We start from the raw sequence: 26,981 nt of genomic DNA, 5'->3' as shown, positions 1-26,981 counted from the left end.
CATTTACTGGAGCCTCCTCAGCTCCCTCTTCATGCTAAAGAGCAGATACGAGCAGACATGTTTCAACTCTTCATACTGAATATCTTCATTTCCGTCTGATCGTGATGTTTTTCTGCTTTCTGCACTTTTTTTGCATAAATAAATGTTCTTCTCCTCTTCCTCTCGGTCTGCTGGACTTAGTTCTTATGCACATTATCACGCCGTGACCTTTGCACTACTCTCATTCCCACTACTCAAGTTTTTTTGTAGCATAACTTGCATATTACACTGATACTGCCCCTATTTATACACACACTATATACATATATACACACTAGAAATATACATATTTCTTCCTTTAGTGATACTTTTACATGTGTTGTTCTATTTTATTGTTTTATTCTAATCTATATAATATTTGAATACAGATTTATTTTCAGATGTTAGTAGAGAAAAAGAGATAAACCCCTGAGGATGTGGACAAAGAAGCTGTACAGAACACTTTGCATGTTTGAAAATCTCAGAGCAGAAATGAATGAACGCCTCCGTTTGACATCTCTGTGGAGACCTTTCAACATGTTGTAATGTGATTCAAACCTTCCCAATCACCAAATGTCTGAAGTGCTGTCCTTACATAAGTACTATTCTGAGGTATGTGTACTTGATTTCTGAAAAAAGTGAGAAAGGCCAAAGTGACCTCAAATTATTGAAAGTAACTGAAAATTATTACAAAGAAAAGCAGCAAATCCTCACATTTGATAAGCGATGGATTGATCTACTAATCATTTTGTCTTTAGGTTTTTTTATGTTTTGGTGCAAAAATCTTATTCTGTATCTAGTAACTAAAGCTGTAAGATAATCACCGTGAAGTAAAAAGTACAATATTTCCCTCAAAAATGTAGTGGAGTAGAAGTAGGAAGTAGCATGAGAAGAAAATACTTCACAAAAAAAGTACCTCAAATTTATACTGTATTTGACTAAATGTACTTTGAGTGCATGTTACAGGAAAGTTAAGTTTCATATATGGGCCTGTAATCACTTCATGTTACTAAAGAAAAGTTGTACAAATGTGTCATCAACGGTTGAGTTAAAGTAATTTGTGTAATGTGTTGTTTAAACTCACAGAATACATAAAAATTTTATGTAAATCCAGAGAAAACTGTCTCAGTGGTTTCTGTCTGGTGGATCAAAAGCTGTTTCATGCTCACTGTACTTCCTGCCATGTAAACTCATAATCTCAGAGAACTCTTCATATATTATTCAGTGGTTTCACATTTTATAAGCTTCACACATGTTTTACATCTGGAATCCCTTTCTGCAAAGCAGCAACATCACCATCGAATAAACGTAGAAGAATATAAAGAAATATTCCCTTTGACATGAAATGAACTGTAAATCTCACAAAATACTTAAGGTACAATCTGATCCAAATACAGACAAAAGGGTCAAAAAAAAGCAGCTACATCCAATTTTTAGATGTTTGATGACACTTACACCAGGAAACAAATCAGTAACAAACAGGCTGAAATGTATTTTCAGTGAATACAATAAGCCATATATTCCATTTGCAACTCACTAAATACATAAACAACGGTATGTAAATACAGGCTATCTCAAATTTATGTGATGAAGAAGAAAATTATTAAATGCACTTACTTTAAAAGTAGAAGTACAAGCAGTACAAGTCTAAAAACAGTAGTTGAGTAAAATTAAAATACTGTATGGCTACTTTAGTCTGAACAGACAAAGTTAGCAGCTAGCTAGCGGATAAACATAGCATAGCATTTAGCAGCTAACTAAGAAACCATAAAGTAACATACAATTGTTTGCTAGCACTAGCCATTACAACATAATGAGATGTTCATGTAAAATAAATAGCTAAATTCACTCAGCCAAAGCTGAAACACTGTGTAATGTCATGGTCAGTGGCTAACATCACTCACATTTTACTATTTTAGGTTAAAAATGGCCTTGTGATGATCAAAATTACAAGCTAATATTGCTAATTCGATTTGATCCTTGTGGTACAATATTGTAGTAGCTACAGCTGTCAGCCTGTTGATTCAGCCACTAATTACTTTGTGGTAAAGCTAGTTAGCATATGTCAGCATGCTAGTTCAGTGAACTGGGATGGTGAACATAGTAAACATCTTACCTGTTACATATCACCATGACAGCATCCTGCCCGGAGTACCACGGCACCTTTTTACAGTCTTTAGCCGCTAGCTGTTAGCCTTTCACCGCGGCGCTTCATGGAGCTATTAGCCGTTATCTGCTAGCCTTTTATCATTTTAGCAGGCAGCGCAGCTAAATGTTTGTTGTGGATAGCTTTAGCAGCTAACACTCCTGACATGTAACAGTTACCTTGACTTCAGTCTTGTCATTGCCAGAGTATATATTTCAGTTTTTTTCTCTCCATTAATCAAGTGCTTGGTTCTAAAAACTCTGAAAATTCAGATGAAGAGTCATAATTACCCAGAGGCCAAGGTGACTCCTTCATAATGCTTTTTTTTTTTTTTTTTTTTTTTAATACACCTTTTCAAACCTCAAAATCATGTTAAAATCTGTAAAGTAACTTGCAACTAAAGTTGTCAGATATGTTCAGTGAGAGAAAAAAAGTACAATATTTCTCTGAAATGCAGTGGAGTAGCTGAAAGACACAAATAATCATTTGTAGGGATGAATATGATGTTTTTTTGGTAGTTTTTATTTGTGTTTCAGACAATATTTTTTGTCCATATGTTGAGGATTATAATGTCACAACCAGATGTTTATTTTGTAAAACTCCACAGTGTAATTTACAGGCTGTAATAAACAGTGACAACAGAAGAATGAACATCTGATAGAAAGAAAAACAATACAAAACAGAAATGGTGAAGAAGTGAGGTTTTCCTGTGGACTGAAGGGGAGCTGGTTCAGGTGAGGATGTCGTGGGCTTGCTGCTCCACCAGCATGGCCATGTTCTTCACATCACCGCACCAGGAGTCCAAACGCTCCTTCATACCTTTGATCTAAAACCATCAACAACAGGTGAGCATAAAACCAGCAGGTCAAGTCCAAACTGCTGGTGACTTTTACCTCTGGTCTGACTCTGATGTTTTACTGGTGTAGTTTACTGCTAAGTCACTGCTGACATCGTTGGCTTTCTCCTTCAGAAACTGAAACCTGTCCTGCAGCTGCTTTAAGTTCTGATCGACTTCATGCTGCTGTCGGTGTTGAAACTGGTCTCTGTGCAGGTTTGGGTTCCACAGTATTTTAGAAAAATCTACCTTTGCAAAAACTACCTTTATAAATTAACCAAATCTCTAAAAATTCAGCTTAGATCAGAACTCAGCTTTTGTTGCTGCATTTTAATGTGGTAACTAATATTGAAAATATATCTTAAATGTGTTGTGGGAATAAGAAAGAAAAAATAAACGAAAGGTTTGTGAAGCTGTTCGTCACTGAGATGACTCCTCCTGTGATGGATTTCTCCTGCATGATTGTTTAGCATCGGTGTGAAATAGCTGCTCTGGCTTTGACCAGGACATGATGACACATCCACTACATTTAGCCAGTTACTTCCAGGAGTGACAAAAGTATCCCAAAAACATTTAGAGTTGTGAAAAGATTGTATTTGTTTTCCTCTGCTGTGATATCAGCATGATTCATGTTGAGATGAACAACACTATGCTGATAAAAATCTGTTCCAGAGCAAATTTCTCTTTTGATGCAATGTATAGAAGAAAATGAAGACTCACCTGCTGCAGGTCCAGCACTCTGGGCTGCACCCAGGTCATCTGCACCTTCTGGTCCACCTCATCAATGTTACCTTTGATCAGGCCCACAGACAGAGCCTTCATCACCAGAAGCTCCACCTGCAGGAGACAAACATACAGAGCATCAGACACTAATACCATCACTTCATTTTCATACGTGATACATCAAAACTTGAAGCGATTTGACAAATAAAACGTAAAAATAATTTGAAGATCTGCTCTGTACAGGCATTAAAACAGCAAGTTGAACTCTCTGGTAATCAAAGTCGATCATGCTAATCACGGTCAGGGTTTTATTGACATTTATGAATAGGCTGATTAAATACACTTGTCATCCAACTGACCTCATTAACAGGGATTTTGGCACTCTGAGCGATCTCAGTGAAGGTGAGCTGTCTGTGGTTTGCAGGACGAGTGAAAGTCATCTGGAAAGAAAGGAGACATTTTAAGTGATTTAATATTCTTATTTTTTAACCTTCACGGTGACATCATCAGTGTCACATGTGAGGGGTCAGAAAATAATCAACATCAGACAGATTTGGTTTGTTGGTGTGGACTATCTGTGTGGTTATAGGCCAGAAAGTGGCTCTGCAAGATTCGTCTAAGACTGCTTATAAAATAGCTGATGAATTCTTGGTGACATTGTGTGGGGACAGTTATCTTCATCGCTAACCAGTCAGTAAGTTAACACAGGTCATTCAAGAGACGTATTTCTATTGACTGCCCTCACAGGTGTGTCAAAGTTGAGTTCCAAAGATGAATTCTGGACAAAAACTGCAGGGATTTACTTCACTTCTTAGAGTGAATGCAGTGATTCCACTACAATGAACTGATTTTACTTTAGCTTAACGCGGGTGTGACTGGGCCTTTAGTCTTAAAGTTCCTGTTTGGAGTCTCACTGTCTTTTGAATCTCACCTCCATCACACAGAGCAGCTGGATCTTCTGCATCAGTTTAGCTTCATGTGTTGCAAGATCAGGCTACAACCAAGAGAGAAAAATAAATTAGACAGTTGCCAAACAAAAGTAATCACATGCAAGTGACAATCCTCTGAGGAGGTTCCACATATTCAGGTCTTTAAGCTGAAGTTTTACTCATCAGAGCGAGGTTTCTATTCCAAATGTTACACACTCAAATACATGAATCAACACTCATGTCAAACAAATGATCAAATTATTAGGCTTGACCTCACTGCATGGCACCTGTTTTAGTCCTTATATGCTGATCAAAGTTGATCCATTCAACCCTTACTGTTTAAGTACATGTTGAACTGTTACAATGCAAATAGAAATGATCAATACACATGTTGTTAATCACCTGTTGGCCCCAGGCAGACTTGAAGCTCTGGAATTTCTCCACATTGCCTCCATTGAAGGCATAAAGTGTATCAATGAGCCACTGTTTGTCTGTGTTCCTCAGCGACTCCAGCACAGGATGCATCAGCTGCAAAGACACAGCAGATGTGGTCATTGTCAACGTGCTTGAGCTGAAAGAATGGCAGTGATAAACACATGATGACTACAGAGTTCAGTGAAAATCCCACCAGCTCGCCGAAGTTGTAAACTCCTTCTCCTAAGAGTCCAGCCAGTCCCAGTGTGAATGCCCTCTCCTGCTTCTCTGTCTCTGCAGTAAAAACATTCAATCATTCAGCTGTTAATATGAATGATGTTCTGTGCTCCACTCACCTGAAATCAAGTACAAATGTTTCCCATCATGTCTTTGCTCACCTGGAAGGTCTTTAATGTCCACACATCCGAGATAGCGCAGAGCATCCTTGTAGTAGGAGGCGTGGTTCCCAATGATGCGATAATATTTGCTAGAGAGGTCATAAAACCGGCCGTGGACTGACGTCACCCCGGGCAAGTTATTCAGCATTTCCTCAACCTCTTCAATGAGTTTCTGGAAGTGAACAGACGAAGAAGCAAAGGTGTGAGGCGTGTTTTTTGCGTCAGCAGCTTGAGACAGATTAGGAGCCTTTACCTTTGTGGCGGGAAGATCATTGATCTCCAGTTTAAGGTTGCCGATGGACGTCTTGCAGAGAATGACGGCTTCTTCGCTGCTTTTCACCTGAACCAATCAGAGGCACATCAAAGTTTGATCAGAAATACAGTTTGCAAAATTCCATCATTTACACTTGTCAGTTTATTAGGTACACCCGCCTAAAGCTAATGCAGTCAAACAGAATTTTCCCTTCGTGAAGGTTATTATGTTCAGTTTGTGTTTAAACTGTTTCACTGTGATAATTCAAAATCTGTGACGTTGGTATCGTTCATCGTACCTTTTCCTTGGTCTTCTCGAGAAAAGTGATGGCTTCTTTTGGATCTACAAATAAAAACATATCATATCATATAAAACGTGAAGGAAGTGTATTGTGTGAAGAATTATTCCCTGCTGTATCATCTCATTCTTACCTTGCATCTGTCTCGCAACATACAGTATGATCTCCATGAGGGACAATGGGTTGATTCTAATTAGGGAGCAAAAATAATAAATTAGCATCTAAACAGGCAAAGAAGCAGAAGATACTGAACTGGCAGATATAACATGGGTTGACTCATCTCACCTGTGTTCAAAGTCACTGAGGAAATTGTCATAGAGCTTTAAGAAAAGGGGGGAAAAAAGGTTAGATCACAGAAAACAGCAAAATGTTACATTTCTATCTCACTGAAAACAAATTCTGAAAAACAAATAGATTTAAAGGCAAAAATCGTGTGTTTGAGTATTTCAAAGCATCTCAGAGTTCAAGTATTTATGATGGTATGTTCAGTGCTTGTGTAATATGAGTGGTGTTGCCAATTTCTGATATGACTGGGCTAAGAAGAGTCCTCAAAGAAATTTAGATGCAGCGACTAAATTCCCCTTAAAAAGTTACATAAGTTTATTACAGACCAGTCACAACATGGTGGAAAACTTTGGCAACACACATACAAATATGTGAATCATATTTCATCCTCTCTCATCCATTGTGGCACAAGCACACAACGTGTGACTGTCATGCATTTACCTGTATGAGGCCATCTCCTGTTTTGAAGCAAGGATCTTTGACAAAGTCTGTCAGCTTCAGAGTCAACTGATGCCACAATCTGTCAATACAAAACACACAGTGTCAGTTTTAGTCATCTGCTCATCTAAACCACAAGCCATCACTGCAACTATCTACCAAAAACTACATGAAGATATAAGTGGTTCAGGCCAGGACATCAGCTAACAAGCACATCGAGCTCTCAGATGCAGGTGAAACTGACTTTTCATATCTTGATTACACACATCTCTATTCAACTTAAACTTATAAAAACAGATGGTGAGTGGCACTGATTGATCGTGTTGGTTGGCGAGTCACTGGTGATGATTTAGGTGATGTAAACAGATAACTAAACCTTAAATGACACCTTTTCTGCCCCAGTGTTGTTAAAACAAAACATGGAAGGTCCAAAAGAGGTAAAAATATTTTAATTAGGAACTGTTTATTCTATAAGGTGTTTATGTTAACGTGTCTAACCTATGTATATTGAGTACTCTGAGTCTCTATGCTTTTTATCAAGTCATTTAAGCTTTTTTTTTGTTGTTGTTTACTTTGAACACAGCTAACAAATGATAGACATTTAAATTTTGATACATACACAACTCTTTTCAGAGTCAGTATAAACCTTCACAATGACAACGCCTTACAAATCTGCACTTAATTAAACTAATAAAACTATTCTTATGGTGCACTGCCTCATCCATAGCGTTCACGATAGCAAACAGCTACGAAAACTTGTGACAGACTGTTAAACTTTGCCTTCCACATCGACATTTCTGGTGCTTGAGTCAAAGCTTCAACTCACTAAATGATTTTGTAATGGCGTGGATGATTTATATGTTCAAAAAAGAATATTTAAAGACAAGTTTCCGCTCTGATCTTTAAGAAAAAACTTGCGGCTAACATTAGCCAAACCTCAGCTAACGCTAGCTTTGTGCATGACTCAGCGTGCATTTCCAATGAATGAGCTAGCTAACGTTAGCTAGCTTAGCGCCAGCAAGGCATTAGAACATTAGCTAGCTGACTTTAACTGCTTTTTACCTTTTGTTGTAAAACTCCTCCAACGTGTGCCACTCTGCCGCCATCTCCGGCGTGGAGCTGTTGCTCTGCTGTTGCTTGAGGTACCCAGTAACATCTTTCATCGTAGCGACAACCTGAAGTTAAATTTTATTAGGGACCGAAAAGTGTAGTTGAATTCTCAGCTAACGTCAACCAGCCTGCTGTGTTGTGGGTCTGCCCTGCTGCTGGACGCAAAGGATGATGGGAAATAAAGGAGGCGTGTCTAAAATCTAGCTCGCTATTTAGCCAAATGTTAGTCAAGATTTTCTTTTTCATTATTGATTTCTTGTCTGCTGTACGCTTTAAGATTATTGCCCCGTTTTTTAATGAATAAACGACGGACAACAGAAAACAGAAAGAAATAAGTGACCTAAGCTTGATAGCTGAAAAACCGGGCTGCTTTGTGTAGCTAGCTAAAATTAGGCTAGTTATTTCATATATTACGGTACTCGTTACGGTTCGCGTCATAAGGAGGTCAAAGGACGACAACAGAACATTTCAGCAGGCAAACATAGGTCATTAGTTAGCTATTTTATCCGATTGTAGGTGGAGAAAATGTGTTAAGAGCTCGTGTCCGTGTTTAAAAATCTGCTTGTGCCAGACGGTGTCAGTTGGAGTCATGCGCTAAAACTCTGCGGGTAGTTCAGTTTGCTGTGACTGTTGTGTTGTGACTCCTTCAGTGAGCTCCTCAGTCATGTCACCTGTCAGACTTTGCTGTTTGTATCGCAGCCTGTGCTGGAGAACAAACGGTCAGTAGACAGCAGAGAGCTGAAATGAAGAAGAAGTATTTTATAAGTGACTTATGTCTTGTTTTTTGTAGGCTTGGGCCAAAAGAGTTTGTGTCCAGCTCCGGGTTCAGCAGCTTTGTGCAGGTACAGTCCTAGTCCTAACGAGACAGCAAGACCCAGACATTTTACCAGCCCTCTCCATGTTTGGCATTTAAATAAGGATTACAGTCTACATGCAGGGTTATGACACGAGTTAATAAAGCTGCAGTTATACAGCTGTGTGCAAGCGGTGTGTTTTTACAGGCATGTTAATTAAAGATGTCAAGTAATAGTTAGAAATGTCCATCACAGTTTCCTTAACAGTCCAAAATCCAAAGATATTAGTTGTACAGTTTCTGTGCATGTCTGTGCAGACAAACATCACAAACTCCTTCACCCCCAGTTTGCTTCTTCACAGACAAACAAACTCTCCCAGATGGACTCGAGGGTTATTCTCCCGTGGCGGCGGTGCCGGCGAGGAGCAGCACACCCTGGAGGACATCGGCAAGAACATCAAAGAGCAGCAGTACAGGAGGGTGGTGGTGATGGCCGGAGCTGGGATCAGCACGCCGAGTGGCATCCCGGATTTCAGGTAAAAAACCTAGATGTGGTTTCTGGAATTTCTAAAAACCTGTAAATATCAGAAGTGTTCTGGGGGTCTATCAGCACATTGTTCCCTCACAGGTCTCCAGGCAGCGGCCTCTACGACAACCTGCAGCAGTATGACCTGCCTTACGCCGAGGCCATATTCGAGATCAGCTTTTTCCATCAAAACCCTCAACCCTTCTTCGCCCTGGCCAAAGAGCTGTATCCAGGAACCTATCAGCCCAATCTGACCCATTATTTTGTCCAGCTGCTTCACAAGAAGGGTCAGCTCCTCAGGATGTACACGCAGAACATCGACGGGCTGGAGAGACGTATGGACTCGTTTCTTTGCTTGTCTTTGCATTGTTTTTGAAGCACTACACTGTCATCATGCTTGTTTACCTGTATGTGTGTCTGTATTAAGTGGCAGGGATTCCTCCTGAGATGTTGGTGGAGGCTCATGGGACATTTGCCACCGCCACCTGCACTGTGTGCCGCAGGAAATACGAGGGAGAGGAGCTGCGAGTGAGTGAGAACCAAATACCATCTGCAGCCCCAGACTGAACACAGTATTTCAAACATGGTTTATCGTGTCGTCCAGTTGCAGCCATTTCTGTTATTTTAATGAGAGACGTTTCATAGATTTTCCTGTGGAGAAATACCCTGCCCTGCAGTCAGTAAGATTTTATCAAGAACTTTATCGTAATACTGAACATTTATTTGCACTTTCTGAAACAGGTCTCACATCAGATAAGCTCGTTATGTCCAACTGCAATGAATGTCTTCCATTGAATCTTGATGGGAGCAGCTGCTTCTGGTCATTTTAAGAGAAGTTTTTGACCCCAGCAGCAAACAGATGTCAGCTGACTTCCACACACAGTATTTCTGACTGAATTTTGAAAAATTGTCCTGTGCCTTTATATTTAAGGTCTTTTTATTATGTTTTCTGGTCGTCCATCTGTCCCGTTCTCATGATTGAGATAGATGGTAAATCTACGTTCTGTTTCCATGTCTCATCAGCCGGACGTGATGAGAGGGACGGTCCCCAAGTGTCCCACCTGTAAGGGCGTGGTCAAGCCCGACATCGTGTTTTTCGGGGAGGAGCTTCCCCATCACTTCCTCAAGTACCTGACAGACTTCCCACTGGCGGACCTCCTGATCATCATGGGTACCTCACTGGAGGTGAGCGCCACCGGCGTCAGACCACATCATGTCTCTGATGTTTTCTCCAGCTGAAATTCCACCTGCTTTGGAAACTTGATGTCATTGGGTCTTTGCCTTGCAGGTGGAGCCCTTCGCCAGTCTGTCAGGAGCTGTGCGCAGCTCTGTGCCCCGTCTGCTCATCAACAGGGACGTGGTGGGGCCGTTCACCTGGCGCCGCCGGCCTCAGGACGTGGTGCAGCTGGGTGACGTGGTCAGCGGCGTGCAAGCCCTGGTGGATGCAATCGGCTGGACTCAGGAGCTGGACGCCCTGATGGCGGCCGGTGCTGAGAGAGTGAGTGTGTGTTTTGGCTGTAGGTTCAAGTGAGTTCTAGTTAGTAACTTTGTGTACTGTTTGACGGCGGGCAGCGAGTCTATCACAGCTCGCCCTCGTTCTTGCTCAGTTAGTCCAACAGACCGGAGCAGGAGATGAGTTCACTTATGTTATCGTGTGTGCTTTTATCTGCAGGCTGCAACAAAGACAGAAGAGTGACCAACATGAAGATGGAGGTTTGACCTTTTCACTGCACTCAGTCATGAAAACACCAACACTGCAAGAATAAACCCAGCTGACTTGTGCCCATGGTTTTACTGAGGTTCATGTGCTAATACTGGGATTATTGGTTTTATCAATGGAAGCTCACAGAACGGAAAATAATGAACTGCTACACTGGAAATGCAGTAAAACTGAAATGTTGTCAAATATCACTAAAGCACAGGTAAGTGACACAGTGACGAAAAAATCCAAACAGGTGCTTTTCTGTCACAACAGAAAGTAAAAATAGTTGCAAAATTTTCTATTTGTGAAGTGATATGTACAATAAATGAGCTCAGCTGATTGACCATGTTGACCAAATAAGATGAACAATAATTTATTTTGTTTATTCTTCGTTTTATTTACTCTCATCAACAAAAATCTTTGACTGTATGAATTAAAAGTCTTTAAAAAATTAACATTTAAGGCACAAGACTCATGAAGTGGAACCTTCACATCAAGACTGAGTATATTTGTAACCAGCAGAGGGAGCCAGAGGACAACCTGTCCTCAGACGAAGGTCTCTGAATGGCTCGTCAAGCTAGAACAGAGTGAAGGATGTGGAGGAGACACAAAGCTGCACAGAGTTCGTCTCTAATGTGTTTTATAACGTCTCATTAAAACTGAATCAGAGCAATAAACGTCAGGGGAACTGAAATGTGTCGTGAAAAGTCAGATATTTCACTCTCACGTTAAACTACATTAATATTACAAACTCAGAAGTGGTTTACACATGTATTCACATGTATTACATATCTGAACGTATGAAGAACCGACTGTTCATGGTTTTGTTTGACATCCTAAAAGTGTAATTTTAGAAGTGATACTCTGGCTTCTTTTGTACATACTTGGTAGATTTTGATTAGTCAGTGCTGCAGATGTTCCCCGGAAACAGATTTACACATCACTGAAGTCCAGAGGTGGAGGAAGTATTCAGGTACTTCAGGAAAAACACTAACTGGTAACTAAAGCTGTTAGAATAATGTAATGGAGTGAAAGTGGAGTAGAAGTTGAAGAGAGTTGAAGAGCTGAAGTCTTTATTAGACACTTCTTCAGTTTTAATGGTGCAACTGATCAAGCAAATCTCAATCTGAGACTCATGTCAGTTTGAGTTACTAAGACCTGAGCTGCAGCGTGTGAACGCCTCGTCCAGGCGTGTGGTCGTCAGTGGCTTGTCGTGTCCACCGGTGCTTCCTCAGCACGAGCTTTGTTGCAGTTAAAACCCTCCATCATAAACGTAGTCCCATGAAGTCCACCATTCCCAGATGTCTGTCTTACACCAGTGTGACCTGAATTCGTGTGAGTTCCTCCAGCTGAGTTCGTCTTCGCTGAGAGATCAACGAGCCTCGTGGTGTTTGCGGTTTGTAGTTCTGAAGCTCGTTACAGATTTGATCAGATTCAACACCTGCTTCACTTTTTTCTCACACCTCCATCCAATTTTCACCTCGGCTTCGTCTCGGTCCTGGAGAAAAGGGTGTTTTTAAGGTGCTGCTGACGTCTCTTCTTAAAGAGACTTCAGTGCTTAAACAAAGTCTTCTCGCTGCTTTACCGTCGCTCCCCCAGTTTTAAATATGTTCTCAGGATTATTAATGTTAATTACCACACTGCTGAGTTCATTGTGTTTGTTTCTGGTCATGCATTCAAACAGGGTGACCATGATTCATCCAGATGTGTATTTTTAGTCACTGTAGTGGTGTGATGGTGTGATGTCGACTCTTCGGTTGGTCCTAACTGAAATATATCAGCTACTATTGGATTGAATGGAAATTTTGTACAGACCTTGATCCGTCCATCCACCCCGACTTCGTCCTGATGCACACTTTGTTCTTTGTACTACGTCACCTTTCTCTGTCCCCTACAGTCCCGGTGGGTTTGCAGTGGAGTTAAATGAAAGGGTACCGTGAGCATCTATATGAGGGTGTAACCACGTGTTCTTTCATGTCCCACCAATACTTAAAAAATACCGACCTGTTGCCCCTAATATACAAGGATACCTTTGACATACATGTGCTCAGAGGCCCATTGTCTCATAATCGGTCTATCCGTGAACAGTTTTAAAACTGGCATCGAACTGTGGCTCTGTAGTTTTGTTTTCAGTGAAAGGTTTCTAAAATCACGTCTGGTATTCAGTCTGTTTGCTCAGCGGAGGCGTTCGACCACACTGACCTCAAACTGAGCTGATTAAGATTTCAGCTCAAGGCCGCTGGAACATTTAGATTGATGACACACTTTATTAGAAAGGTTTCCACATGAAACGTGGATATGGCATACAGTAGGCACAGGCAGTAACAAACACTGTGGTGACAGGAAGTCATGGCTGAAAGGACAATATCAGCGAGTGAAGCCGTCCGGCAGTCCAGAATACTTTCAGTTTCAGATCATAAAACGACTTTTCACAAATCTTTACACAGGATACAAACAGACACTCTGGAAATGCATCATTAAGCTGAGCTTCCTATTATTCAACATCATACACACAGAACATTTTTGACAGCATTACTCAGTTAAAAATAAAATGACTCTAATATAATTGATCAATCCAAGCAGGTGTCCTGCTGAGTGTTTCAAGTAACAAAAATAAAAGTTTTAGAAGGAAATGAGATGATTCAGAGCTGGAAATGACAAACAAGTCCGGACACCGTGTAAAACGCAAATAAAGCCAGAATCACTCGGTGTTTGAGCCTTTCCAGGATGCCCCCAATCATGATGCTCTCACCTGTTAATGAGCCTGTTTACCTGTGGAATGTTCCAAACAGGTGTTTTTGGAGCGTTCCACAACTTTCCCAGTCGGTGAAACGTGTTGCTGCATCAGATTCAGAATAAGCAGATATTTACAGAAATCAGTGAAGCTGATGAGGAAAAACATTAAATATATTGACTTTGAGCTGTTTTCAGGTGAGTTTATGTAAAAAAAAAAGATCAGCAAATTCTGTTTTACTGACGTTTTACACACCTTTTTTGGAATTGTGTATGAGATAAAGTGATTTGTTTATTAGATAAAGTACGGAATAATTTGGCATGTGGCAGTAACGAGAACAGTCACCTACTTGAAAAATAAGTTATTTCAACATGTAAAGGATCTTGTTGAGACAAGAAAAGAGAACAGGCAGGAAAACACGGCTGTAGTAACATAATTAACTCCAGAGAAGCAGAGGAGAGCTTTTACCATGAAAGTGGAACTGTCAGGAAGAAGATGTTCACCCTGTCCTCCTCGGCCTCGCAGCTCAAGAATTAATCACATTAGTCCTCAGCCTCGTGCAGTAGTCGAAGGGTGTCGATGAGTGTTAGCTCTCATATGTTTTTGACTTTCAGAGATCTCACGAAGTCGGCGCTGCTGTAATGCCCTCAGTATTTTGAAGGTTTCGGTGCTTTGAGTTCAATCACAACAGACAGGACATCCTTTGAATTTAAGGCAGATCGCTCCTCAGTACTGTGTGAATGTTTTCTGTCTGCACACATGCTAAATCCACTGAAACAGCTGTGGGTTCCACTGTGCCGTGTTGGTCTTTAGTGAATGTTTGTAGTGATTCACGCTCAGTTCAGAGAGCGAGCGTCTGGATGATCTTCCTTGTTCTGCTCCTCCGGTTGCTTTGACAGCAAATCCGACTGTCTGGTTTCCTTTGAACAGCCTCTTCATCCTCAGTCCATTGATCAGTTGGAGATTTTGGGTGATTCCCACAAGAACTTTCATGTTTTTATGACTTCCGACAGCTTCGTGACAACTGCTGTAAATGTTAATGTTTTGCATTAAAGGAAGAGTTCAACATTTAGGGAGATACTCTGAGATTTATATGAAATGATTTATACCACTCACATACAGCCAGGAGCCTTAGCTTAGCTCAGCTTAGCATAAAGACCTGTTGGTTGGTTGGTTTTTGTATGAACTGAAAAAACAAATGTGTTGGTACACAGGTGTTGTTATCTTTAGTCAGAACCAGGCTAGCTGTTTCCCCCTGTTTCCAGTCTTTGTGCTAAGCTAAGATAAGCTAACCAGCAGGTGATTATTTCATTTTTAGCGCACAGACATGAGAGTGGTATTGATCTTATCATCGAACTGTTTGCAACAAAGTAAATAAGCGTATTTCCCAAAATGTCAAACTGTTCCTTTAAGCTCGTAGAAGAAAGTGAAGATTAACGTCTGATCTAGAGGATTTTCATTTTCGTCATGAAGCTGCTTTGACGTTCTGCTCTGTTGAAGCTTTTTCCCTCTTTCTGCATTTTTGCCCTGAGTCGATCCTTTCGGGCAGAGCAGGCTCTGGACAAATCCCACATCATTCACTGGAACCTGCAGACCGTAACTTCAGCCGAGGCTGATGCACAGCACAGGAGGTGCGGTACAGACCACCTGAAGGTGGAGAGAAGCTCCGCTCCATCAGGGAAGTTTGTGGTTAGCTGTTTTCTGGAGCTTTCAAGAAAGTACATCATTAAACGGCAAAATGGACCCAGAAGTGCAACATATATCACCAGAAACTGTGCATTTGTCCTGTCGGCCAGATACCACCAACCATCCACATCCTGCTCGAGTGAAACTGGAGTCTCAGCTCAGGCTCGTGTGCTGTTAATCCGACCAAACCGGGCTGAGCTTCATCATCTCCCAGCTCCTTCCGTTAGTGTCCGTGGAGGGAAGTCTGGTGTCAGCAGCAGCTGCGGAAACATTTCTTGAAGAACTTCTTGAACTCCGTGTTGAAGATGGTGTAGATGATGGGGTTGAGGGCGCTGTTGACGTAGCCCAGCCAGGTGACGGTGCTCATCAGACCGGGAGGGATGTCGCAGGTCAAACACACGGCTCGCGTCGTGTGGACCACGAAGAACGGAGTCCAGCAGAACAAGAAGCAGCCTGCACGAGAAAATGAAAAAGAGTCAGTCATCGAGTTTTTTCTCTTTGAGCCAGAACTTCAGACCCAGACCTGGTCTCTGAGTCAAAGAGACACAGTCTGCATGGAGCCTTGTTTCATCCTGCCGGGTGGAACAAAATACTGTGACAGGATATTTTAGAGCGTCACAAAAATGTGACAGCATACATCTGGAGGTTTTCTTTTACCAATTATTCCTTTTTTCTGACAGTCCTGCTTGTTTTTGTTTAAAGGACCAGTAAAATGACATCAGTCAACACGGTGAACTGTCAGAGGGCCCAAAGCGATCGAACATCAGCGCAGTAACTTCCTTTAAAGTGTTGTGGAAAACGTCACTCCAGCTAAGTTCAGACATTTTAATGATTTATTGTTCATTTTAATTGCACATCGATAAGAAACAGCCCACCAGAAAAAAGCACAAAAAAGGTTTTTCCCTTTTATTTCATTGATTATGTTCATTTTTAAACCAAAATCTATAAGTTCTGCCTCATGTATGACAGCAAACTGTAAACCTTCTGTCAGTGAAATACTCATATCTCATACTGCAGTAAAAGTAGTAATATCAGTGTAGAAATACTCAGTTACGAGTTAAAGTCCTGCAATCAAAAATTTGATGTATATAGCAATACATAATTACAGTAGTAGCATCAAAATGTACTTTACGTACGAAAAATAAAGGTAGTTCTTCTGCAGAATGGCCCATTTCAGAGTAATACATGAATTATATTGCTGCATTATAATTATTGATGCATTAATCTCTTTGCAGCTGGTAAAGGTGGAGCTCACGTTGATTCCTTTATATACCACTGGGTAGTGGTGACACCCCCCCCCCCCATGGGATTAATGAAGCTTTATCTTAACTGATAATGTTACATCATAATTTATTTATTATAAATGAATCTGTGGAGTAACTGAAGGTATCAGATGAATGTGGTGCAGCAAATAGAGCACTGATCTCCTCTGAAACGTGGTGGAGTTGAGGAATAAAGTAGCATAAAATTTAAGTACTCGTGTAAACTACACATACCTCAAACTGTGTTTAAGTACAGCGCTTGTACTCAGTTACTTTCCACCACAGCTTACTGTATCATTACTCTCCTGAGTGAGTAACTACAAAAGCCACCGTTTTTTCAAACTGTAAAAACGTCTCGTAGAAGCTGGAAATAAATATTTGTCTGAAGGCTTTTCTGTTGATGCTGCTGTTGAATGCAGAGATCAGACCGCACGACATCTTTTGTTCAGTTAAAGTCTGAAGATCTGAGTTTCTGGCTGTAAACTCTGTTTTCTAAGTCTGTGCTGTCAGTTTCAGGCCTGAAGGCTTTCACGTTTCCTAAAGTAACATTAAAGGTTCAAAACGCATCTCTTTGAATGACTGACAGTTTTTCTTCATGACTTACACGCCATAACTGAGCTTATTAACAAACATCCCAAACCATGACACCATCTACCAAAAGACAGACACGTTTCCCAAAGCTATAAACTCTGTTCCCCGTCTTCACGCAGGATTCAGGTCAAACTGTGAGTGAAAAACTCCCCCACAGCTCGCTTCATACATCACTGACTGTGCTCGTTTAGAGAGCACCAGCATTCAATATCATTAACTCAAGTCATCACAGCTGGAACCCAATTAACACACAATTTCCCAGGTGGAAACGCTAAGAATCAAAATTATTCACACCAATCAGAGCATCACGACCGATAAATCAAAGGGCCACAGGTCAAATCACTTGATTTGGAATAATGATCCACTAAGACCTGAAGGTAGACCAAGATGAAGGAGACAAACAGTTTCAGATGAGATTCAGACAACTCAGGTTGACCAAGTCCTCGTCCAGGAGATGTCCATGAGGGAAAGTGGACGAAGAGAACAGCTGAACCTGAGTCACAGCGGCCTCGTTCATCCAGACCTGGACGGTTTACTGTGCTTCTGCTGTTGTGGAAGTGACAGACGGCCACATAATGGAGGCAGAGGACGGCTCATTTCCAGAAGACCAAGAGATGGAGATCATCAACATGGACATAGCAACAATATCATCCGCTTGTTTGAGACACAAAGGAGAGTCAGCATCTCAACCACTGACCATGTTCTACAGAACAGGTTGAGGATGAAACGGTTCCTTTTGAAAGGAACTCCGTAAGTCAAAGACTGTTTGTTCCTGCGGTTTGCTGGCCTGCTTTCATGTATCAGAGTGGTCGTTTACTGTGCTGTGTTCATCTCTTCTGTAGAGAATCGTTGATATTGATGCCAGAGACTCTCCTCATGACTCCTCTTTGTTGATGAAACAGGATTTAAGTGATGCACCGTTGTCTCGTGGAACAATCTCAGTTTCCATCAGGCCTCTCTGGATCGTGACTGCTTCACCAGCAGGAACAGAACCATTATCCACTCGTGTTCTCATGACTCATGTTCTGTGGTGAACGTGTTTGACGGCTTTCGTGTGATAGCTGGAGGCAAACTTTGGTTTGGATGTAAAACTATATGGTTTTTAGTGGAGAGTTTGGTTTCACGTCATGAAAAATAGCCCTGACTTTAAAGGACGACCTCGTGCTGTAACTCCAGGCGGGAAATAAAAACTCACATCCATAAAACTATCCCAGAGTCTATTTTAAAAACTCCATCCTCCACCCCTCGTTCCTCCAAACTGATCCCCCATTAATTTCTACTTTTCAGCGTTTTGTCCTGCCTGAAGATCCAGCCTTAACAGGAAGTGCGTCAGATGAAGACGGTGACGATGAAGACGGCGTGTTTCACCGCGACTTGACAGTGTGACTCTAAATGATTCACGACCACACTGAGCTCATTAGAGACAAAGAGATATACGACCCTGCCGTCTCATAATTCTCACTCAAGACATTGCAGCTCGGGGGTATTCAATACATTTTTGGATTTCGTGACTTTTTTTTTTCTCAACTTCATTGCAAGAAACGTGTGCATCTCAGTGCCAGAGTTCACAGAGAGGATGAAGGAGGCGATGACCTCTATATGCTTTTATACGCTAAGTGGCCACACAAGGACAGACCGGAAGGTACTTTTGCTTTTGTTGGTCCACTTAGAGACCGAGTGTGAAGACGTGATTTACGGCCTCTCCTGGAAGTGAACGTGATGTCGCTCCCTGGTGAACAAACACTGACGAGCTCCCTGTTCAAGCTGCAGCGGTGGGAATGATAACCCGCCTTAATAAACTGAGTTTCCTTGACCAGAAGGATTATGAATAACTATGTCACTGAATCAAAAGGAGGCCATTTGTCTCAGGTGTCGTCTCATGTTGGCGATAAAACAGATCCCAGTGATTTATGAGCTCTGAGTTGAGAGGCTGATGGATGGGATTTACATCTTTCCTTCCAGGAGACTGGAGGACTTTGCATAATACGACACAGCTCTATTGTCCCTGCACTCTTCCTGTTCATTAGAAGCATTCACGACAGCTCTGGTACTACTACGTTAAATGTAGGAATCCGTGTGAGCGACCTGTGCTGTACCTGTAGTCCTGTCCCACTATTTCTGGCACAAAAACATGACAGAAATAGTGACAATTAACAGTTACAGTACGTTTGATTCATACTGGACCTGACACTCACGTGATAACAGTGCAGGTTCATCACTATGAGCCACTTTTTTCACGTTGACATTTCATACATTGTTATTAGAAAAATATCAGTTAGAGCTGCTTTAAGCCAAAAATGGGAATATTTAATTGTGTTTACCTTCGTATTCAACATTTTTAACATCATATATCAAATTACAACTCTTACATGAGATGATTTACAGTCTTACAAGGTGATATCTTTATTAACAAGCCACTTTTTGTGCTTCTCTGCCTGAAACCCAAACAAAGGGTAAATGTTAAAGACCCCCTGAGGTGAAAAATGTGCTTGGCTTCTTGTTGCTTCACTTCTTGGAGCTTCACTGTGCAGATTGTGCAGCTTCTCAGTGCATGTTCAAACTCTTTACTGTTGCCATAAATCAACATGGATGGTTTCACCGTCTCCTGCTGCCAGTTTTACGCACAAATGTGGCAGCAGTGAACGTACAGTAAGATGATCAGCACAGAGTCGGTCTGTGTTCAGGAGAGATGGGGTGACTGTAAGAGCGTGTGTTGCATAATAATTGGATTGAGGGCTTGAAGCTATAATGGCGCTGCTTGTTGAGAGACGGCGAGTTGGAGGTGACGCTTTTATCCCGGCACTCAGAGTGATCTGCGTGACCGGCGGCGGCCTCACACCTACCTGAGCTGCAACACAAACGCTCATTTGACTGTAACGACCAAGTGCAAACCCTAATTAGCTGCTGTGATCAACATCCACGAGCAACAGGTAAACACTCAGAATCCTCAAACACGGGAGAGAAAATTCAGATCGTGTGTTTAGAATTCATCTTCTGTTTGATCGATAAGGACCGCACGCAAGCAAATCTGATGCAACTGAACAAACACAAAGGAATCGTTAAATCAGGCGGTTTTAGCCCTCTGAAGGGCAACTGTACAAACATATTACAAAGAATGTCTGTCTGCATCCTCCGTCCACATGTGACCACAAGGCTGAAGTCACAGTCTTCATGTCTGATCTCAGCAGAGCTCCACACCTTCTACATTCCACATAACCAACTCATGTATTTTCTGGACCAACGACCAAACTGAAAATCCTCCATATCATCATTCCCTGCTCACTAAAGGAACTTGAACGCACCATGTTCAGTGGGCTGTGGGCTCAGGTCGGGTATCCACGCTCTCATGTCACGACCACTCCATCATTAAAATGCAAACAAACGTGCAGTAAGTTGCTTCAAACGACAGTCAGATCATCTTTTGCAGCGATGTGACATCGTGAGAGCTTTCCGTGCTTAAAATACTCTTGTTAAAGACACTCTGACACGTCTGCCGAGGCTGCTGTGAATGTGTTGCTTTCACAACAGAAGCAGTTTAGATAATTTGCATCTGGATGAAGAATGAAGACAAACTGCACACACATTTATTTTTGTAAGCGATGAAGTTCGTGTGAAAACAACACAAAAACACGTCACCTTGCAGTGCATCTAATCACCCACAACCTAATGTTCCACCCTCCAACAACTTTCATTAACATCTCAACAAACTCATTAGATACCAGCTAACAAACACACAGTCGACCAATCACAGGTGACATCAAACTGCTGTCATGGCGAACAAGCAGCAAGATGCAGAAATGACACAGCTGAGAAGAAACATCCAGAAAGAAAAGAAGTAAGACATAAAAATAATCATGAAAGCATGAATAATAGGTTTTTCTTATTATTCCTTCTGAGGAGGAGCTTTAAGTCTGATAACCCTGATGATGTCATGGTGATGTCATCAGGGTCAGTTTGTATTTGGAGACGTTTTAACAGAAAGCGTTACAATTTGTTTCGTGGTTTGTTTTCACCGTCGCTGCAGTGATTTCTTAGTTTTCTTAATGTTGCAGTTTGCAGTGTGTGACAGTGCTGTGTCAGAGGTTTGTCTTTGAGCTGTCGTATGAGCCCTGAGAGTGTCTGATTGGAGGAGAGGGACACATGAACACTCACCTACGACGACAGGCAGCACCTTCATAGCTTTCCTCTCCCTGTTGTTGATCTTGGCTCTCTTCTTCCTGTGCAGCTGCTGGCTGAACGTCACCGTGGGCACTGAGTTCTCTCTGTACTGCCGAGGATAAGGAATCTCCTGCTGGATGTAGTCGTCCGTGTCGTCCAGCCGAGACTGGGCCAAGTCCCTCTCGATGATCCGGGGCAGAGGCATGGGCAGGGGCCCGGGGATGGTGCCTGTCAGCGGGGGGAGGGCGGTGGCGACGGCCGCGTGCTGCAGCTTCCTGCAGGCCTCGATGCTGCTGCGCAGTTTGACCTTACGAGCCTCCTCCCAGCGCTGCAGCCCACGGAAAACTCCAAAGTAGAGCAGGACCATGATGGGACAGGGGATGAAAAAGGAGCAGACGGAGGAGTAAACCACATAGTTGTTGTCCTCCAGCTTGCACTCGCTCGGGTCGCGGTTTGGCACGTTGTTGATGCCAAAGATGACAGGTGAGGCCACGGCCAGGGCCAGCAGCCAGGTGGCCGACAGCAGGATGAGCTGACGGTGGTCCACGTGCTTACGGTTGTAATTTAGGGGAATGGACACTGCGATGAACCTGCACAACAAGAGAAGAAGAGCCAGAACTTCAAAGAACGTGTTGAATAGACTACAACACCACACTTCTTATAAAACAAGTGCTGAACACTTAATTAATCTTTCTCATTCTTTTAATTACTGAATATTTATCAGACACTAATCTGCAATTATGAGTCTTTCCAAAGAAATTGTTTGTGATTAATTAGATTGTTCGTGATTATTATTATTCCAGCGATTCCTGTGATTTAACGGGCTACTTTAAAAAGACATAAAAATAACATAAAATTACAAAAAACCTCATTCTGAACGAGGCGAAAAGTTTTTCTATGTTGTTGAGCATTAGAAGAAACGCAGGAAGCGTTCAGGCGTCATCCTGCTGCTGCAGACAGGAAGTCAACAGCAGTCACTGATACTTATTACTCTCTATAGTTTTAACATGTTTGAAAGCGACACGTTTGTCCTGCTGTTGTGCAGAGACGCTCTGCAGCTGCCATCTGCGCTGTTTTCCATTCATACTGAGTTCTATTCTTCCTTTAGCATCAGATTTTTCCGTGTCTGGTCAGATTTGTAGTCTTGTTTACTCATTCTTGGAAAAGGGTAACGAAAAGCAAAACATGGCAGAAGCACCTTGATCTCACCGCTCGATCACTTGGTGAATTTTAATTTCACCTCATTTGTGGATAAAATCTGAATCTTGTCCCTAAACTCTGAGATAAATATGGATCTTCACCCCCCCACCACTGCTTTTCTTATTTCCTTCCCCCATTGGCTGAAACGGCAGAGGGACTTAAACCTGTATCTGAACCTTGACCCGACCGGCGCACACGTACCTGTCCACGCTGATGGCACACAGGTTGAATATGGATGCGGTGCACAGCATCACATCCATGGTCATCAGGCCATCACACATCAGCATATTCAGGGACCAAACTCCACCCTGAAACTACACCCACACACAGAAGGAAACACACACCAGCTCATTAGCTGCCCCAAATCTGAGTGTAAATACGTCTAATCCTCTTGTGTTTTCACCAGCGCGGTGCTGAGACCGACATTCCTCCAGTGAAACACAACTCTGTCTGTCCACTCTCTCCTCTGCTGACTTCTTTTAAGGTCAACATAGAAAGGTTTTAACTTTCAGACTGACTTTTCTAATCCACCGAGTGCATGCAGACAAACCAGCAGTGTGACAGTAGGCTGGTTAACGGGCTGCAACCTTCGGCTCAGGTAACGAGATCACAGATGAGGCTAATTACGGAGGACTTAAGGAGAAGTCTCAGCAGGGCATCTCTGAGCCACAGAGGTATTCAGACAGACAGGCGAGCAAGCAGGTGGCTTATAATCCTTTAATAAGGCTAGATGACACCATTTAGACCTTTCTATTGCCTGGAAATATTGTGATTCATGGATCATACCTCTCCTAAATGGTATGAACCTCCAGACTCCTCAATCATGAATTAATCCTGATTAAAGAAGTGAGAGACACAGCACGGCTCACTGGTCTTTCCTCCATGTTGTGTCATGATGAACTGGCTCTGGTGGGTTTAGTGGGTAACCTTCCCTCATCAGATTATTCCAGGTGTTGGTCCTTTTTATATATTTAATCAGGGTTTCTAAAATACTTCCTTTCACATGAGAATTGTGAGAATGATCGAAACCTTGCGGACGTAAATGTGTGCGCTTTACACACCAAAAAGTTCCCTCCGCTGGTGTAAAGTGTGGTACACGCTATTGGATTATGAGACCCTTGACAGACATGTAAAAGGCCCCCAGCCCACCTTACAGGAGCAAAACACCCAGATACAAAGAGACCAGAAAAGGCAGCAGCTGGTGCATCATTGTCATTTGGAGTGGCTTTGCATGTCATTGTAGTCATTGTGCCAGCGTCTGGGGTCATTTTACATCGCTTAGTCGTCTCTGTGGTCATTTAATGTTTCTTTGTAGTGATGTTGTGAGTCGGTGGTCATCTTGCTTGTCTTTGTAGTCATTTTACAGCTCTGTAGTCGTTTTATGTCTCTTTGTTGTCATTTTTGTGTCTCTGCCTCACCTGCAGAATGTAACTGCTGGTGGCTGAAACACTAAAATATGTAGTTCAGACTGGAAGTGAAGAGAAGCTGTCCAAAGCTTCCTGCCACAGCAGCTCAGCACTCACAGTCACAGACATTAAATACTACAGCACACTTTAAGATACGACTCCCGGGGGCCTCTGACTCTTGGGCCCCTGGCTTTGAACTCGGTTGGCCCTTTCAGCAATCCACCTGGGCTACTGTAGCTTACCTCTGCGTAAACGAAGAGCGGCAGAACCAGCACCGCCAGCAGCAAGTCTGCAAACGCCAAACTGACTATGAAGTAGTTTGTGGTCGTTTTTAAAGCCTTCTCCAAATACACGCTGAGGCACACAAGCACGTTTCCACCGGTGATGATCACAATCAGCAAAATCCCAAATATCAGCGCCGGGAAGTTGTAGTCTGTGACCGCAGCCTCCGGCAGCGTGTCGTTGTTGAAGTCAGTGGAGAAGTCCGACATGGTGGCCGGTGTTCGGCCGTGCGCCGCAGACTGACGGGCTCCTTGTCCGACGGAGAACGACTGTCTCCGCGGCAGTTTTCATCTATGAGCCGTGTCCAGCACCCCTGGGATGAGTCGGAGCGTTACAGATGAAGTCTGTGTGACTTTTCCCCTGATGACGCTCATCGGTATCCGCAGCGCTCCGTGCGCTCCGCTCTCCAAACGCAAAGCTCCGCCGCGCACAGTATCCAGATTCCACTTCATCCGCCGTATCCACAACCGCCTCACTTTTATTTTACACTGCACCGATTCTCCCGAATTCTTGCGGAATTATGTGGATCAGTTTCCCCGCCGACTTCTCAGCCTGTTCCTGAAGGAATAAGTTCGCACAGTTGACGAATCAGGAGGCGACAGTTTAAATCCATCCGCACAAATCTGCTTACTGAGGCGCTGCGCTTCGCTTTGTGCAAACAGTCACAACAGGATACGGAATCAGATGTTTGACCAGAGAAACAATCAGCTGCACTTCCATAAAGTCACCTCAAAGTATTTCTGCTGTTAAAATCATATAATCTCTCTCTATATAATACCATCTGAAGTATGTCTTATGTGGCCCCTTCCAGTCAGGCGTCTGCTGGATTTAAGTAAAGATGGAGAAAATCTCACAGATTATATTTTGCTTTAATAATATAAATAGTAATTAAAGTTATCAAATAAATATGGTGGAGTAAAAAGTATGAAATTTGCCTCTGACATGTAGTTGAGTAAAAGTCTAAAGTAGCATAAAATAGAAGTACTCTGCCTCCAAATTGTACTGAAGTACAGTACTTGAGAACGCACGTAGTTACTTTCCATCACTGCCTTCAGGTTCCAGAGGAAACTGCAGTTTCGGCTTCAACTTGAGTGTGAAGCAGATTTACACACTGACATTATTTCAAACCTGCAGTTACATGTAATTTACTGTATATCCTCATCTAAAACATGTCGCAGCAGCCTGGTTTTTAGATGTAGAAATGAGATACCTCTCTCTTATACTACATCAATTATGGTCTGAGTGGAAGAAGTATTCAGTTATCTTAGCAAAGCAATTAATACCACCCTGTACAAGTACTTAATTAAGGCAAAGATCATGCATTCAGACACAAAACACACAAGTCAAAGGAAAACTTGTTTGAAAAGAAAAGACTTATTACCAGCATGGTCTCAAGATGTAAAAAAAAACAGACATAAAACATGAAATTGAACAATTTAAGACCCTAAACGCATGAGCTCCTCAAAAGTGCAGTATCTGAGTGAATGTACTTTCTTTCCAACCGACGGTATGTTGCAGTTTTTGTCTGCTGTTCAGATGCAGTTTTGCAGTCGCACAGATTTCAGCACAGACAGCAGATTTGAGCTCTTCCTGCTCTGTGTTTTCAGGCTTTTTTCAGCACAAATGTGATGCAGCTGTGGGCTCGTTGGCTGTGGGTGAGCATGCAGAGGTTCAAAGATTTTGACTTGACAAGCCGTATGAAATCACACATAAATACATTTTCAGACTGTGTCACAAAATCGACTTGTGAGAGGCAGAGTGAGCTGACAGAGCTGGAGGAGGACTGCAAACAAAAACTAAACTAAGAACTCAATGCAGTATTAAGATAGCAACTGTGGATACTGCACTTCTGTTCATTCTACTAGTCTACTAATGCTGCTGCTGCTAACCAGTAAATATACTCAGGTATAAACAAGTTATAAACAGCAAGTAATTAGGTAAATAAGCAGGTGGAACCAGTGCAGTAGAATGAGTATTTACTGTACCAGAAAGTATAGTATAAGAGGAATAGTGCAGGAAGTTCAGGATCCAGTCTGGGGCAGTTCTGAGTCCAAGGTCTCTGAGCTGGACGAGCCTGGAGGACACAGTGGTTTTGAGTACTGAACTGTAGTTAATGAACAGTCAATGGTGGACTTCTTGCACTAAAGACTGGACCTGTGAGAGACTGAAAATGTCTGTGAAGACATCCACCTGTTGATCTGCACTACTCTACTGCTGCTACTATTATTCTACTGCCATTAGTAGTACTATTTTAATACCTCTGCTACTTTTACTACTACTATTCGTCTACTAATATTACTGCTGTCCAAGGACTGTCAAATCTGTGTGTGAAATCTGTGGTCAATGATTGAGATTCATGAGCCAGAGAGTAGTTTAAGAGCCTGTCCTCATAGAATATGGGGTTATGGTATGTAACTAACATTCCCTTTGATCACAATACGTTCGCCTGTTCATCCTTGTTGCTGTCACTCTGTTTGCTGAGGCAGCGTGAGACTGACGTGAGAGTTGGCAACAACAGGCCGACATTTTTTCAGGAATCCTGCAGCTCACAGGATTCCTGTGGGATTCCCGTGGGATGGGGGTCAATTTCACTGTGACTGGGACGGGACAGGAAAAAAGGTCAGAGGGAGTAGGCAGGACAGGATTTGTATAGAAAAATATACAGTTTTAACATGAATAAACACTATTTTTTTGTCTGTTCTGGTGGCTGCTTGCTGGTTGGTTGCAGCCACCTGACCAGTGCTGGACTGTGGATTGACCGAACCTGGGAAGGGGATGGGACGGAAGTCATTGT

At 42.3% G+C, this 26,981-nt stretch overlaps 3 protein-coding genes across 4 annotated transcripts; 1 reads left to right on the top strand and 2 right to left on the bottom strand.

Annotated features, from left to right (window-relative positions):
* Window positions 1-2,665: 2,665 nt before the first annotated feature.
* Window positions 2,666-8,020, bottom strand: psmd13 (proteasome 26S subunit, non-ATPase 13). Its single transcript, XM_076734718.1, has 13 exons — window positions 7,800-8,020; window positions 6,741-6,819; window positions 6,300-6,334; window positions 6,148-6,203; window positions 6,015-6,058; window positions 5,717-5,803; window positions 5,464-5,635; window positions 5,280-5,359; window positions 5,054-5,179; window positions 4,654-4,716; window positions 4,082-4,162; window positions 3,720-3,836; window positions 2,666-2,990 (listed from the first exon to the last, which is right to left on the bottom strand). Exons 1-13 carry the CDS (start codon window positions 7,898-7,900, stop codon window positions 2,895-2,897), a joined length of 1,137 nt encoding a protein of 378 aa, XP_076590833.1. The 5' UTR covers window positions 7,901-8,020; the 3' UTR covers window positions 2,666-2,894.
* On the top strand, window positions 8,018-11,559 carry sirt3 (sirtuin 3). 2 transcript variants are annotated; one of them, XM_076734730.1, is made up of 8 exons: window positions 8,018-8,566; window positions 8,638-8,689; window positions 9,003-9,176; window positions 9,269-9,501; window positions 9,594-9,694; window positions 10,190-10,351; window positions 10,455-10,664; window positions 10,839-11,559. In XM_076734730.1, exons 1-8 carry the CDS (start codon window positions 8,512-8,514, stop codon window positions 10,860-10,862), a joined length of 1,011 nt encoding a protein of 336 aa, XP_076590845.1. In that variant the 5' UTR covers window positions 8,018-8,511; the 3' UTR covers window positions 10,863-11,559. The 2 variants fall into 2 exon arrangements, with proteins under 2 accessions (XP_076590845.1, XP_076590853.1); XM_076734738.1 differs by having other exon boundaries at window positions 8,259-8,332; window positions 10,839-11,313.
* Window positions 11,560-13,111: 1,552 nt separating this feature from the next.
* drd4b (dopamine receptor D4b) lies at window positions 13,112-24,688 on the bottom strand. Its single transcript, XM_076738735.1, has 4 exons — window positions 24,148-24,688; window positions 22,701-22,813; window positions 21,294-21,889; window positions 13,112-15,741 (listed from the first exon to the last, which is right to left on the bottom strand). The coding sequence occupies exons 1-4, from the start codon at window positions 24,394-24,396 to the stop codon at window positions 15,539-15,541; spliced, it is 1,161 nt and encodes a 386-aa protein (XP_076594850.1). The 5' UTR covers window positions 24,397-24,688; the 3' UTR covers window positions 13,112-15,538.
* Between the last annotated feature and the right edge of the window lie 2,293 nt (window positions 24,689-26,981).

The sequence above is a fragment of the Chaetodon auriga genome, chromosome 1, assembly GCF_051107435.1.
Source record: "Chaetodon auriga isolate fChaAug3 chromosome 1, fChaAug3.hap1, whole genome shotgun sequence".
Taxonomy (NCBI): Eukaryota; Metazoa; Chordata; class Actinopteri; order Chaetodontiformes; family Chaetodontidae; genus Chaetodon; species Chaetodon auriga.
Note: the sequence above shows the minus strand (reverse complement) of the source record. Positions and strands in the feature narration are given on the sequence as shown.

What these genes read in the sequence shown, in the direction of transcription:
- psmd13 (XM_076734718.1), bottom strand. Translation starts at nt 7,900, where the DNA reads ATGAAAGATGTTACTGGGTACCTCAAGCAACAGCAGAGCAACAGCTCC. An exon ending in GAGGAGTTTTACAACAAAAG is followed by an intron (nt 6,820 to 7,799) that starts GTAAAAAGCAGT and finishes TTGTATTGACAG; the next exon opens with ATTGTGGCATCAGTTGACTC. An exon ending in GGACATTAAAGACCTTCCAG is followed by an intron (nt 5,360 to 5,463) that starts GTGAGCAAAGAC and finishes TTTTTACTGCAG; the next exon opens with AGACAGAGAAGCAGGAGAGG.
- sirt3 (XM_076734730.1), top strand. Translation starts at nt 8,512, where the DNA reads ATGTCACCTGTCAGACTTTGCTGTTTGTATCGCAGCCTGTGCTGGAGA. An exon ending in GGTTCAGCAGCTTTGTGCAG is followed by an intron (nt 8,690 to 9,002) that starts GTACAGTCCTAG and finishes GCTTCTTCACAG; the next exon opens with ACAAACAAACTCTCCCAGAT. An exon ending in CATCGACGGGCTGGAGAGAC is followed by an intron (nt 9,502 to 9,593) that starts GTATGGACTCGT and finishes GTCTGTATTAAG; the next exon opens with TGGCAGGGATTCCTCCTGAG.
- drd4b (XM_076738735.1), bottom strand. Translation starts at nt 24,396, where the DNA reads ATGTCGGACTTCTCCACTGACTTCAACAACGACACGCTGCCGGAGGCT. An exon ending in CGCTCTTCGTTTACGCAGAG is followed by an intron (nt 22,814 to 24,147) that starts GTAAGCTACAGT and finishes GTGTGGGTGTAG; the next exon opens with TTTCAGGGTGGAGTTTGGTC. An exon ending in GGTGCTGCCTGTCGTCGTAG is followed by an intron (nt 15,742 to 21,293) that starts GTGAGTGTTCAT and finishes TTTCTCGTGCAG; the next exon opens with GCTGCTTCTTGTTCTGCTGG.